Source organism: Bufo gargarizans, chromosome 5 (genome assembly GCF_014858855.1).
Source record: "Bufo gargarizans isolate SCDJY-AF-19 chromosome 5, ASM1485885v1, whole genome shotgun sequence".
Classification (NCBI taxonomy): Eukaryota; Metazoa; Chordata; class Amphibia; order Anura; family Bufonidae; genus Bufo; species Bufo gargarizans.
In genome coordinates, this window is record NC_058084.1 from 312,992,536 (window position 1) to 313,006,684 (window position 14,149).

Sequence of the window (14,149 nt, forward strand, 5' to 3'; positions counted from 1 at the left end):
GCTCACCAAATCAGGTTGTCCCCGAACATTAAAGGTATTACTATTGGTGAAACAGACCACAAAATAGGCCTTTTCGCGGATGATGTCATTATTTCAGTTAGAGACCCCTTAACCTCTTTAACAGCTGTCTCAGATATCATTGATCAGTTTAGTCGGGTGAGTTACTATAAAATAAATTCTCATAAATCGCTTATACTAGGAATGTGGATCTCGCTAGATACCAAAAGTGCCATCTCAGCCAAATTCCCCTTCAAATGGGCCGAAGGAAGTATTCCTTACTTAGGTATATCCCTCACATTCCCCCTAGGTAACCTCCAGTCTGTTAACTACAACGCTATCATTGCACAAATTAAACATGACATAGTGGCCTATTCGCAATACCCTCTCTCATGGTTGGGCCGCATTGCTGCGTCCAAAATGTTTCTTTTGCCAAAGATTTTGTACTTATTTAGGAACTTGCCTGTCATTGTGCCCCGCAGATATATTGCTTCGCTCCAAGCCCTTATATCACAATTTATATGGAAAAAACAGAGGGCGAGAGTAGCGGCTGATATCCTATACAAGCCTGTTAAATTGGGGGGATTGGGATGTCCATGCCTTCTTACCTATTACCAAGCTACTGTGCTCGACCAACTCAAAAGCTGGTGGATTAATGACACAGCGAAGAAATGGGTACAAATGGAAACTAGCTTAACTCGTGCACCCTCATTGCAGCACTTACTTTGGCAGGGATTACTTTCCAAAACGCCCCCTCGATCTCCATCTATCACTAGTCAAGCTGGAATGTCCTTGTGGACCAAGTGTCCCCTTATCCCGAAAATCCTTCCACTCAGGATTTTGGATGCTCCGTTGTCAGCTTTCAGTGCCTGCTTGCCGGATACTGATTTCTCACAATGGGAATCTAAAGGAATCCGTTCAGTGTCCCGAATTTTAACCAATGAGGCCCTTATATCATTCACTGACTTAAGAGAGCGGTATCAAGTCCAGTGGTCAGATTTTTATAAGTACCTTCAATTACGCCACCTCCTAGCATCCAAGAACATTACACACTCTACACACTCCTCTATGTATGCTGCATATTTCCAGAACCCCAAAATACGGAAGGGAGGTATTTCTGAGGCCTATAGGGGGTTGCAGCTCTCAGTTGCTATATCAAAATTCCCGTTCCAGATTAAATGGGAGACAGATTTAAATAAATCTTTTGTGCCAGCGCGTTGGGCCTTTGTTTTCTCCCTGAGCTCTAGAACCTCAAAGTGTGTCGACCACCTGGAGGCCTCAAGAAAACTCCTTTATAGGTGGTATTATACCCCTTATCGCCTATCCATTATATATCCAACCACCTCAAATGTTTGCTGGCGATGCCTATCAGCAGTTGGCAACTTAATGCATATCTGGTGGACCTGCCCTGCTGTCCACCGTTTCTGGTCCACAATATTGTTACTTATAAGTGCTGTAATAGGGAAGGCGCTCCCCATGTCCCCGGAACTAGCATTGCTCTCCTTTGAGCTGGAATGTTTAGAGTTAGCGGACCTCACTATTGCTTTTCATATACTAACAGCAACGAGAGTTGCAATAGCTAAAAGGTGGAAGAGTAGGGACATCCCAACCATACCAGAAATCATTGCTAAAGTCCACTATAATTATGGCATTGAGCTACTGATTGCAAAACAGCTTTGCCGATTATCATGTGTCAGCGCCAGGTGGCGAAAATGGGCGTCTTATATATCCAAACACTATCCATCTTTGCCAGATCTACAAGTATAGAAGATACATACCTCAATTTTACTGCTTGATTTTAAATGTGGCGCAGTGTTTATTATTGTTTGTTTGTTGGTCGTTCTCTTACGGCCTTGTTTTTTTTTTGTTTTTTTCTTTAATATAAATGAAAACTTTACATCCAGTGTCTTTTATCCTGCAATGTGATGAGCAAATTATACTGTACTGTACGGTAATTTGACATTGTGGAAGATGATGTATGCTATGATTTTCTAATAAAAAATTTGTGAAATAATTATAACATGTAATCCCAAGCTGCTGCATCTAAAGTTAACACAATGGCCCAGATTTGCTAATTCTAAAGTAGGCCTAAGCTTAGACAGGCAGTCTAGACCTGCACCAGATTTATCACAGGGGCTCAGCCTGGAGGATAGTCACTTTTCTCTTTACTCCATAGCAACTATTGGTTGGCTTACTTTGAGACAGATTTTGACACCAGATTTGTGGTACAGTTTTGGTGCAAAATGGCACATTTAGGACCTGCCCCTTTCATGTAAAGCCCCACCCTTTTGCACTAAGCCCCACCCCCTTATCAAGCATGTCCGAAAAAGTATTTAAACCCTAGATGCGCCATTTTTAGACTGATTTTTGGAGCAGACACATTAGTAAATCCGGGGCAGTATAGTTTTGTCTTTTAACAGCCATTTATTCTATAGTAGAAAGGAGAAGGGTAAAGTTATGGGACCTGACTACCACAGGAGTGAATAGATTTCACTTATTTCCATCAGTGATTGTGAGCCAAAAACACAGAACTGGCGCGGATCTTTCCTTCTATCTTATCTCTGTGTTGGCTCACAATCACTGAAGAAGATACAGTGCCCTGCCTAAGCTACATCCAAGACCTCTCACTAATCTGTACTGACGAGGGGCAATCGCCGTCTACGGATGGATATCTGCCCTGGTTATATTCCCTTGTCAAATCCCAAGGCTTGTTGGAAAGTCGGATCTTGAGCCCCTTCCAATGGGTGGCGCTGGCGAGATGATTCTCTTTCTTGGGAGATACCTCTTTGCACAGTCCTCTCAGTGGGAATTGTTCTATAGTTTTTGGCTTCCTGTTGATGACCTGGGGGTTGTAACATACTGTACTGACAAACCCCAGGAGGTTGAGAGGAAGGCAAAACCCTCCAAATGAGCGTACTAACTATGTAACTGTGACTAGTAAGCTAATACAATGTGCTTGATCGGTTACATGCACGTTTGTCTAGAAGTGGCCAAGGGTACTCTGATGGCTGTTTATGGGTAGATGAGGGACACTGCACAAAATTAGAATTTCCCTGGCAGGCGAGTCCGTAGATTTGTGCTGCTCCCATAACCAAAGGGTTAACAGTGCTGCAGTTCTGTACTGCTTGGCTGAATAGGTCAGTGGGAAGGAATCCTTTCCTGTTTCCTGAGGCTCGCTGATTTTTGTTTTTTATCTGTGCCATCCCCCTTCTCACTGAAAGCAGGAACCCTGCACCATCTAACTAGTATTCCCAGTGTGAATTCAATCTATGCACAGGCCCCAATTTGCTAGATGTCCTTTTTGCCTCAGTCCGGCTAGTATACGTAGTATATCGCTGTCTACCAGGGGTGGATTGGCCATAAACCCTACTGAGAAATTTCCCAGTGTGGCCGATGCCCAAGTAGGGTTGGGCAATATACCAGTGTTAACGATATACCGTGGTATTAAGAAACGGCGACATCACCGTTTGTTTATTACTGCAGTATATGAGTGACATCATAGGTGCGATCGCACTTGCAATGACCGCTTCTAAAACAATGTGTATAATGTGCCACAATATGGTATTGCTGGCCCTGGACCCGACTACAAAACGGGGCCACTTTTATAATTTTTTTCCAGGGCCACTTTAAGTTCCCATTCCGCCCCCGCTGTCTACTGTGCTATTCCATTAAAGGGCATCCTGCAAAATAAAAAAACTTTTTTTTAACATACATAAGAGCCTATAGTGGCATCTATCAGAAGTATACAATACATGGCGAAATCCTCTTGACATATGTCTCCATCGGTCACTAAAAGCGCTGTGTAAATTGACCCTTCCAAACAGGGCAATGTCCTTCAGTTGTTACAAAAAAGTACTTTTCCTACCAGATCCTTACGCAGCAGAAAGTGTGTCCTGCGGAGGTAATCTAAACATTTCTCTCCCTACAGCAGTGGGTCAGTGTATCTTTGTCAGGACCCCACAGAAGTGAGCGTGACTTAACTCTTCTCATGCCTTGCAGACCTCATTGATGACATTTATGAAAGCACAACCTTTTAAACTTTCTGGGGGAGATTTCTCAATGTTGGTGCAGTTTGCGCCATAACTAACTTTTAGAGCTGGAGATAAAACTCGTGAAAGTTGAGACCAGAGTTATCGGATGTTGTACACAGCATAATAAATGAGGCGTACTGCATATTTGTGACATTTTGCTAGAAATTATAATATTTTAGGGTGGGTTCACATCACATTTTATGCCTCCATTTGACATATACGTTAGAAAGAAAACATACAAAACCGTAAAAAAGTGTATATGTGTGTGTGTGTATATATATATATATATATATATATATATATATATATATATATAATTTATTTTTTACAATGAAACTATGGCGAATGGATGCCACTGTATGACATCAGTCTGAGGCATCCGTTTAACATATAAGTTTTTTGTGTACGTTAAACGGATGGTAAAAGTGCGATGTAAACCCAGCCTTGAACGCCAGTATGTGGGATAAGAGCAGGAAGTAAGGAATATGGCTAGCTCCAAAGGAACCTGTGAATTTTTAACAAAAAGCCACAATTTTAATTACAGCATGCGTGTCAGGGTTATCTCGACAACGTTGCCTATAATTGAACTGTGTGGAGAAGCGGACACCCCTTTTAAATCATTAGCTATGAAGAGGAGAAAATAATCTGTGTCTATGCGTTTTTTAATTTTTATTTTGTTTTAGGTATTTTGTATCAGTCGGCAGTATGGGTGGAAGAACAGAATTATTACGACATGCGCACAGACAGAAATAAAGGAATATCTCCTCTATCTCAGAGAACTGGTAATCCATTGGGTATAGATATAGAAAGGTAAGATTTGCGTCTATGCCAAAAATGAAATGAATCAATTTTCCTTTTAGAATTCACGTGTTTGATGGAAGAGCTTAGTGTATGATCTTTGCTCCATGCTGAGATTTATAGTTTTGATTTTAAGGGAACCTGTCAGCAGGGGCGGATTGGGAACTTAAAGTGGCCCTGGAAAAAACGAAAAGTGGCCCCATGTTGTAGGTGGGTCCAAACTGACAGAAATCAGGGCAATACAATTAGACTGACCAGCAATACCATATTGCTACAAAGTAATGCTTAGGCAGCACAAAATACCTCTCCAGAAGCTGTCCCTCTGTGCCAGTGGTCCCGTTCTTCCTTCCACTCCATTTGCCACAAGATGGCAATACAGTTGGAGTCAGGAGGACACCTGCGGCCGCTGACCAGTTACATAAGTTTTTACTATTTCCAGTGTTAATTAACTCATGGAGTGTCAGACCATTACTTACCTGGCTGGCGGCTGTGAGTGGGGGCCCAGGTGGCCCTCTGGGCATTTGCCCACCGAGAAGTTTCCCTGTAGGATCTATGGCCAGTCCGCCCCTGTTTGTCAGTACTTTTTGCACCCCTAAACTGGCTTAAAAGGCTATGTACACCTTTTTGGGGGCATTTTTTTTTTATTATTGCATTGTACTCATTTTGAGCTAAAAATATTTTTTTACATTGGTCTTTATTAAAAATATGGCATCCGTTTTTCTGTACAGAGCTGACATGTTCTAGAAGCCCCCTTTAGATTTTCTGTCAGACCAGGAGCTGACGGACTCCTTATCTCTGCTCTCTGACCTTAAACACCCATTATAGCTCAGTTCTTATCTTATTGATAAGAATGTGGCTTAAATAAGTGTTTATGACATTTTAGTAGTTTAGAGATAAGGTTTATAGATGATTGAAAGTACCAGTCACACAGCTAGAAAAACGGTTAACCCTTTGTGACAGAACAGCTCAATATTTTTAATAAAAGCCAATAGAAAAAAAGATTTTTAGCCAAAAATGAGTAACATGCAGTCATAAAAAAAAAATGCCTCTGAACGTGTACATAGCCTTTAAAATTAGGGGTGCACCGAAATGAAAATTCTGGTCCGAAACCGAAACCGAAAATTCAGGATACCCCTTGACCGAAACCGAAACCGAAACTGCCTTTTTGCCCAAATACTTTTAAAAGACCCCCCACCCCATAACAGTGCCATCCACAGACCCCCCCCCACCTCATAACAGTGCCATCCACAGACCCGCCCACCCCATAACAGTGCCATCCACAGACCCGCCCACCCCATAACAGTGCCATCCACAGACCCCCACCCACCCCATAACAGTGCCATCCACAGACCCCCACCCACCCCATAACAGTGCCATCCACAGACCCCCACCCCATAACAGTGCCATCCACAGACCCCCCCCCCCCCCCATAACAGTGCCATCCACAGCCCCCATTGTACAATTAATAGATTAATAGAAAATAGCGGGGAGGGACTCGGAGGAGGAGCTGGGGGCCGGAGCGTTCACTGTGCTCCGGCCCCCAGCTCCAGTAGTTATAAAATGTTGTACAATTAATAAGCATTCTATTCATGAGGCCCCCTCTGCAGTATTACATTCAATACAGCCACATCATACTCACAGGGCTGTCATCTTAATGCTGGCCGGCCGGGCAGAGGAGCGGCAGCGTGACAACTGACGTCATGTGCCCGGCCTACTTTCTGAATGAAGGAGGCGGCGCAGGCATGTGACGTCAGTCGTGACGCTGCCGTTCGTCTGCCCGGCCGGCCAGCACAGCCCCGTGAGTAGGATGTGGCTGTATTGAATGTAATACTGCAGAGGGGGCCAAATGAATAGAATGCTTATTAATTGCACACATTTTATAACTACTGGAGCTGGGGGCCGGAGAACAGTGAACGCACCGGCCCCCAGCTCCTCCTCCCAGTCCCTCCCCGCTATTTCCGGCCGATATGTAAAAATATCGGCAGAAATAGATTAGGTGCATTCTCGGCCGATATTTTCGGCCGCCGAAATTTCGGTGCACCCCTATTTAAAATGTTTTATACTATTAGTTCCTGCAGTATCTGAAAAAAAAGAAGTTTAAGTATGAGGATGCTCTTTCTGGTTGGATTGAGGTCCCTATGACCGAGATACATCATCACAAGCTAGCTCCAGCACCATGCGGCACAGGAGCAGTGAAGTGAGTTGTGCTGGCCTCAGCTTTACCACATGGGCAGGTGCTGCAAGAATCTAACGTGAGTAGGACGGATCTTGCATTACATTAGGCACTGTCCATAAGGAGATATAGTATCCCCTGAATCCTGAATAGGCCTCCCACTATGTTAAGCCAGTGCTCTTTCAATCTCATGTCTCAAGGACTGTTTTAAAGGACAAACATTGACCTATAGAAAATGTACTTTATATCTGATGGTGACAGAGGCAGAGCTTGTTTAGAGCTCATTTTCATACCCTCTTCCCAGCCACTAAACAGTGTATGGTGTGCTGTGGTTCTTTCTATGGGTTCGAGGAGTCCGATTTCTGCCATTCTGATATTGATGACTATCCTAATGGTAGGTTCAGTATTTAAAGTGTAACTGTCATATTTTTTATTTTTTTGTAATGTGTAGGGGCAGTGATAATGACCATTTTTGTAATATACTTTAATTACTGATATTATACATTTCTATTAGAAAAATATCTCTAAATTGTCCCATTTTGAACCTTAGCAACACTCCTTTGTCTTCTGTTTACATAACACAGTCAGTGTTGAGCAAGTCTCCACTGTTATGTAAACAGAAGACAGAGAAGTGTTGCTAAGGCTCAAAATGAGCCACTTTAGAGCTATTTTTCTAATAGAAATGTACGATTTCAGTAATTAAACTATATTACAAAAATGTTCAGTATCACTGCCCCTACACATTACAAAAATAAAAAAAGAATGGCAGCTAGGCCTCTTTCTCACGGGTGTCGCGTGTGAGGGCCGGACAAGATGCGGGTGAAAATGTGTGATTTTTCCGCGCGAGTGCAAAGCATTTTAATGTGTTTTGCACTCGCGTGAGAAAAATCGGCATGTTCGGTACCCAGACCCGAACCTGGACTTCTTCACAGAAGTTCGGGTTTGGGTTAAGTGTTGTGTAAATTTTATTATTTTCCCTTTTAACATGGTTATAAGGGAAAATAATAGCATTCTTAATACAGAATGCATAGTACAATAGGGTTGGAGGGGTTAAAAAAAATTAAATAAAAATTAAACTCACCTCATCCACTTGTTCGCGCAGCCCGGCTTGTCTTCCTTCTTTCTTCTTTAAGGACCTGGGAGGAAAAGGACCTTTGGTGATGTCACTGTGCTCATCACATGGTCCATCACATGGTCAATCACCATGGTGAGTTAAATTTTTTTTCATTTTTTTAACCCCTCCATCCCTAATTTACTTAGAATTCTGTATTCAGAATGCTATTATTTTCTCTTATAACCATGTTATAAGGGAAAATAATAATGATTGGGTCCCCATCCCGATCGTCACCTAGAAACCATGCGTGAAAATCGCACCGCATCCACACATGCTTGCGATTTTCACGCAGCCCATTCCCTTCTAACGCGTGAAAAACACACAATATAGAGCCTGCTGCGATTTTCACGCAACGCACAAGTGATGCGTGAAAATCACCGCTCATGTGCACAGCCCCATGGAAATGAATGGCTCCGGATTCAGTTTGGGTGCAATGTGTTCACCTCACGCATTGCACCCGCGCAGAAAACTCGCCTGTGTGAAAGGGGCCTTACACTTTTAGGCTACTTTTACACTTGCGTTCGGGGTTCCGCTTGTGAGTTCCGTTTGATGGCTCTCACCAGCGGCCCCGAACTGATCCGTTCAGCCCCAATGCAATCTGAGTGGATGCGGATCCGCTCAGAATGCATCAGTATGGCTCCGTTTCACCTCCGTTCCGCTCAGCAGGCGGACACCCAAACGGTTTTCGTGTCCGCCTGGCCGTGCGGAGCCAAACGGATCAGTCCAGACTTACAATGTAAGTCAATGGGGACGGATCCGTTTGACGTTGACACAATATGGTGCAATTTCAAACTGATCCGCCCCCATTGACTTTCAATGCAAAGTCAGGACGGATCCGTCTGACTAACAATTAGACTTGGATTTTTTTCTGAAATATAATGCAGACGGATCTGTTCTGAATGGATACCATAGTTTGCATTATAGGAGCGGATCCGTCTGTGCAGATACCAGACCGATCCGCTCCGACGCAAGTGTGAAAGTAGCCTAAGTCCTGGAAAGCCTCCTGCATTCTTTATAGGTGTTATGATATTCTGCTTGTGAAGGTAGATGGGACAACTGGTAGCTTGCTAAGAGTTGCACAAGTGATGACCTGTAAGTTTTTTTTTTTTTTTTTTTTTTTTTTTTTCCTGAATCCTATCCAGGTTTTTGTAATGGAACCAGCTTATAAAATGAAATGTCTATGAGTGTAGCACTTGTGTAAAGTAATCTTCAGAACAGCAAGAGGAGACTTTGTGGGTGTCAAAGACTTGCAATCTATCCATCCACTTGGTTTTTGTATCTTCAGCTGGATGTGCCATGTGTTTAACAAATGAATCACTTGTTGAAATCCAGCATCTAGTGTCCTGGCTTTACGCCACATCTCTTTGTGTCCTTTTGATTGTATCTCTGCAGAAAGTGTACTGAGCGATGACATAACTTGCTATACATACTTAGCACAGACAAGAGGTTTACGTCAAGATGCCACTTTCCTTACGCCTCTGATGCAAACGTAGTGGTATTTACCATGAGGGTGTTAGTATTTGCATTTTGTTAAGTGTTCTTGTTCTCTTTGTTTCCTGCATACCAAAAGCTAAGCTGAATGGCCAGCCAAAAATACATGGACAGACTGGGTCCACCACAGATAGAACCGAGCATTGTGTGCAGCTCTATACTACTTTCTTATAGAGGAGGTGGTCAAGCAGGAGACCTCCTTTATCATCCAAGTTCATTCATGTCTGGCTAAGAAAGACTGTACACCTGTAGTAGGGGGAATTTTTGTATAGGGTTTAAGAACTTTTTAACCACCTGTAATATGAAGTTTAAATGGTCACTAACTAGTACAAGAAAGTTTGTAATATATACTATCAGAGAAAAATGCCTTATTTGCCAGTTGTCAGCAATTTTCTTCCTCACCCCCTTTTTTAAACTAACATTTTCTTTAAGGATAGTTTAACATAGTTGATATCTCTGTTCCGATGCAGTCAGTTTTTACAACTAATCCATTGATTTCAATGGGAATATGCATGTAAGCATTCTATTTCACATGATTTTCTGTCCAGGAAACTTCGTAGCATTTGCTACCTTCATTGTTTTTCATGCAGGAATAGTCCATTCACGTTAATGGGCCAGTGAGAAAAAAACTACCAGGACATGGACGGCATACATATATGGTCTGTTTTTCACTTATGGTTGCTAAGTGATGCAGTTTATTTTTCAGTTTTTTTTCACATACTGTAGATGAAAAACGGATGGCGAATGAATACAAGTCAGATGTAAAAACAGAAACCCTGAGCGCAGTTGGAGATATAAATGCTTCAATTTGCACGTCAAACCTTCTTTTTTTCACTGACTCGCTCATGTGCAAGAGACCTTAATTCTGCGATAAATCTGTCTGGAGAGACCAAGATGGGTTGTCAGCTCACTGTACACAAAATTATCTCATCCCATAGAAGTCTATGGAAATAGTAAGGAGAGGAGCAGTGAGCACCAACTAACAGTGTTATATCTCAACCCAAGTGCTTTATTCACATCTATACTGCTCAGTACTTCTCTGTAATGTTCTATATTCTGGGTGAGTGATAGACAGAAAGCAGAATCTGCAGTCTCCATATGTAGTCTACGGGTAGACATCATTACAGCTAATCGCCAGCCACCACCTCAGGGACAACTGAAAATTACAAAACATCCAACGATCATGTGCATGCGCTTCTTGATTCCTGTTCACCACCCTAAGCTGCCAGCTTGATATAAATCTAGCAGAGCAATTCCAGCAATGAATGGGGAGATCTCTGGATCCATGTGAGGTGCAGAGCTGGTTCTGGCTTTGTTAGAAAGAGATTGTCATGTACTATATGGTGTCTGATTTTCAGTTTTCTACATTAATCATGAGACAACCCCTTTTAAGCAAATTATTTTCAAATGTCCCAGTTAACTGGTGGTTTAGGTTTGTTAGATCCAGGGTTGCAGTTTTTGTTACTTTTGATGTAGACATATAATATTCTTGTAACTGTTTTAATATTCAGGGATTTAATATTACTTTTTTTGCATTCTGATCTGGTCAGCTTGGATGATTGTGGTACGTGTAAATAAATATAAGGTTGGCATTAGTTAGAATCTCGGGTAGTGCATATTACAGATTGAACACTTGGCACGCCAATAATTTCAAATCACCTTCTCCTTCAAAGATGTGACTCGGATTACCCTAGTTGTATTTAGAACTTACATTGTATACATAAAGCAAACTCGTAATCCCGTTTTGATTTTGCTTACGCTGAGCTGAATGGGAGCGCCATCAGAAATTCTGTTTCCTTCTCTTTCACTTTGAAAGCGATGAACAGAAATAGTCTGAAAACCGTGCGGTTTCTTCCCAACAAGGGTGAGCAAAATCAAATACACAGATTATTCTTCTGATGAAGGTCTTAAAATGAAAGCCAAGGAAACGCCCCGCGTGAAGGTAAAGGAGCCTTTAGTCATTTCTTGGAGAATGTTTACGTAAAATGTCCCAAAATTGACTGATAGGAAATCCATTGGGAATGCAGGACAGTGCATTTGCAGACTAGCTGGGTGGCCCGAGTCTGAGGATCTCAACCTTAACTCTTCCCAGTGAAGACCTCAGCGGCGTTTTATTGTTTTAATTTGTCCACATGCTGCTTATTTAGACAGTTTGTGAGGCTGTGAAAGCAGCCGCAGCTCTCTCACAGATCAGCATTACATATGGTACATGGAATTTTCCCGCTATGTTTTATATAGGGATGCAGCTATCGATTATTTTAGTAATCAAGTATTCTATCGATTTAATCCAGCGATTAATTGAGTACTGTACTCTAATAAGAAAAAAAAAATTAAAGAACATTTTCTTTTATAAAAACTCATCAGACCCCCCTGCCATCAGTTCTCAGCGCCATCAGCTCCCCCCAGTGCCATCAGTTCTCCATGCCCTTAGCTCTGCAAGTGCCCTGTGTCCTGACAATGTGTCAGGATACAGTGCAGCGCGGTGTGGGCCGGCGGAAAACCACTGAACGTGAGTAATAGCAAGCACTTCACTCGCGCTCCGTGGTTACATGACGCAAATGAATCTTCGATGCAAAAAATTTGCATCGAGGGATTTTTTTGTGTCGAGTTACTGGATCGATTTGAGTAATCGTTGCAGCCCTAGTTTTTTATAATCATATTTATTTGTTCAGTATGTTTCAAAATATTATAAAAGTGTTTCTTGACTTTTTTTATTCAATATATTTTTTTTTTAAATCAGAAATCGAATTATTTTTGCCTTTACATGTTGGACAGATCAAGGATCCCATCAATTTTTTGTTTAATAATATTTCAAGTATTTCTAGGGCTGTCCGACCTTTTAAAATAAAAAATAAATAAATAAAAGAACACTGAAAATGATAATAAAATGATAAAAGAAGTCATAGTTGCGTTACTGATTCACCACACAACTCCAGTTACAAAGCTTCCTGGTCCGCCGCTAGTCTCTATTTTCTGCTTCCTTTCGACACAGACATGTGACCGTTTAGCGAGTTATTGACTGTGGAGGTGACTGCTACCACCAGTGATAGGCTGCAGTGGGCACATGTCCGTGTAGAGACCAGTGGTAGACCTGGGAGGCATTAGTAACGGGGGAGAGGGGGAATTGGTTATGTTGAATTTTTCCTTTTTATCATTTTAAATTTTTCAGTTTATTTTTTTATTTTTATTTTAATGGCCCACATGTGTCATTGTCTGTGTTTTTGTCATTTTTTTTGTTTACTTTGTAACAAATGTATTAAATGTTGTAAGTCCGTTCCTTTTCACGCTAATAAGTCATAGTTCCTTTTGACACTACTAGTACAAATCAAACACACAAATTAGGCCGTTAATACTGTTGGAAACCGTATAGAAAAAATGGGCCACGGAGCTTAAGGCTGGGTTCACAACTGATTGAAAAACCGCTGTTTACCACGGAAAAGCCATAGGATTTCACCCTCCATTGCAAAGTGTGAAATACACAGGAGAAATCCGCTGTATAAATTGACATGCTGCGGATTTCACATCCTTAATTGCCGCACCTTTTTATGCCGCTTTTTTTGTATGCAGCATGTGGATGAGAATTCCGAAATTCTCGCCCACTTTGCTGGTTCTGTACTACAATGCTGCGGATTTACCGCACTAAAATTTGCGACTGCAAATCTGCAGCTAATCAGTCACATGTGACCCCGGCCTAATATCAGTCTCCTAGTAACAGGATGTGTAAACCTAACAAATCCACACCTTTGACATGTATTGCTAATGGATATAGCATATCTACTGTAGATTTCTCATGCTGCGGCATACTTATACAGAGGTTCTTAAGTACTGTATATGACCCTAGCTGTACTGTTGCTATTCCTTTTATTTTTCCACTATGATTGTATGTGTTTGGGAATATCTTGCATCCTTCGTCCTTCAGATCATACGCGGCTATTGTCTTGATTTTTTTTCCTTTTTTCCAATGTAAAATGCTGCGTGCACATAAACAGCTGCGCCCTACAACTGCAGACCCAGCACATGTTTTATTTTTTGTTCTGCCAAATTACGGAGCGGCAGACTCTGAGATCCAGAGCAGCGCTCTCGATGCAGAACTCAAAGCAGTGTTTGTTGTTGTGTATGTTGTGCCGGGTCAATACCAGAGATCAGACCCAGTAATAAAAAAGAATTCTGAAAAGTAGAGTAGGTTCCAAGTCATTTTTCAGCCACCCACTTATTGTCAAAGTAGATCTTCCCACGGCCCAGTTCTTTCTCGTTTCCTGGGATGACATTGCCATCTACTGGAGAACTGACATATGTTAGCGTTTTCGTACATAGCCGTATCTGTCCACGCGCTGTACATATTATTATTATTTTTTTTTTTACCATCTCAAATTTCACTTCAAATCTGCGTTGGATCTGAGCGTTAGCAGGCATGTTCTATTCACTGACAGGGCTCTTGAAAGCGGTGGGGACTTAAAGTGCAATCTATATTAGAAGTGAAATAACTTTTCAGAATAATGTGATTAAAGGGACACTTCCATTCATATTTCTTTAATACATGTTAAA

The 14,149-nt window shown here is 41.8% G+C and overlaps 1 protein-coding gene across 3 annotated transcripts in view; it reads left to right on the forward strand.

The window, feature by feature from the left end:
- The window catches only part of EXOC2 (exocyst complex component 2), a 188,672-nt gene that overhangs the window by 25,626 nt on the left and 148,897 nt on the right, over positions 1-14,149 (forward strand). For all 3 annotated transcript variants that reach the window (XM_044293024.1, XM_044293023.1, XM_044293025.1), the window contains exon 3: positions 4,712-4,838. In XM_044293024.1, coding sequence (XP_044148959.1) covers positions 4,712-4,838 — 127 coding nt within the window. The remainder of the gene's footprint in view (positions 1-4,711; positions 4,839-14,149) is intronic.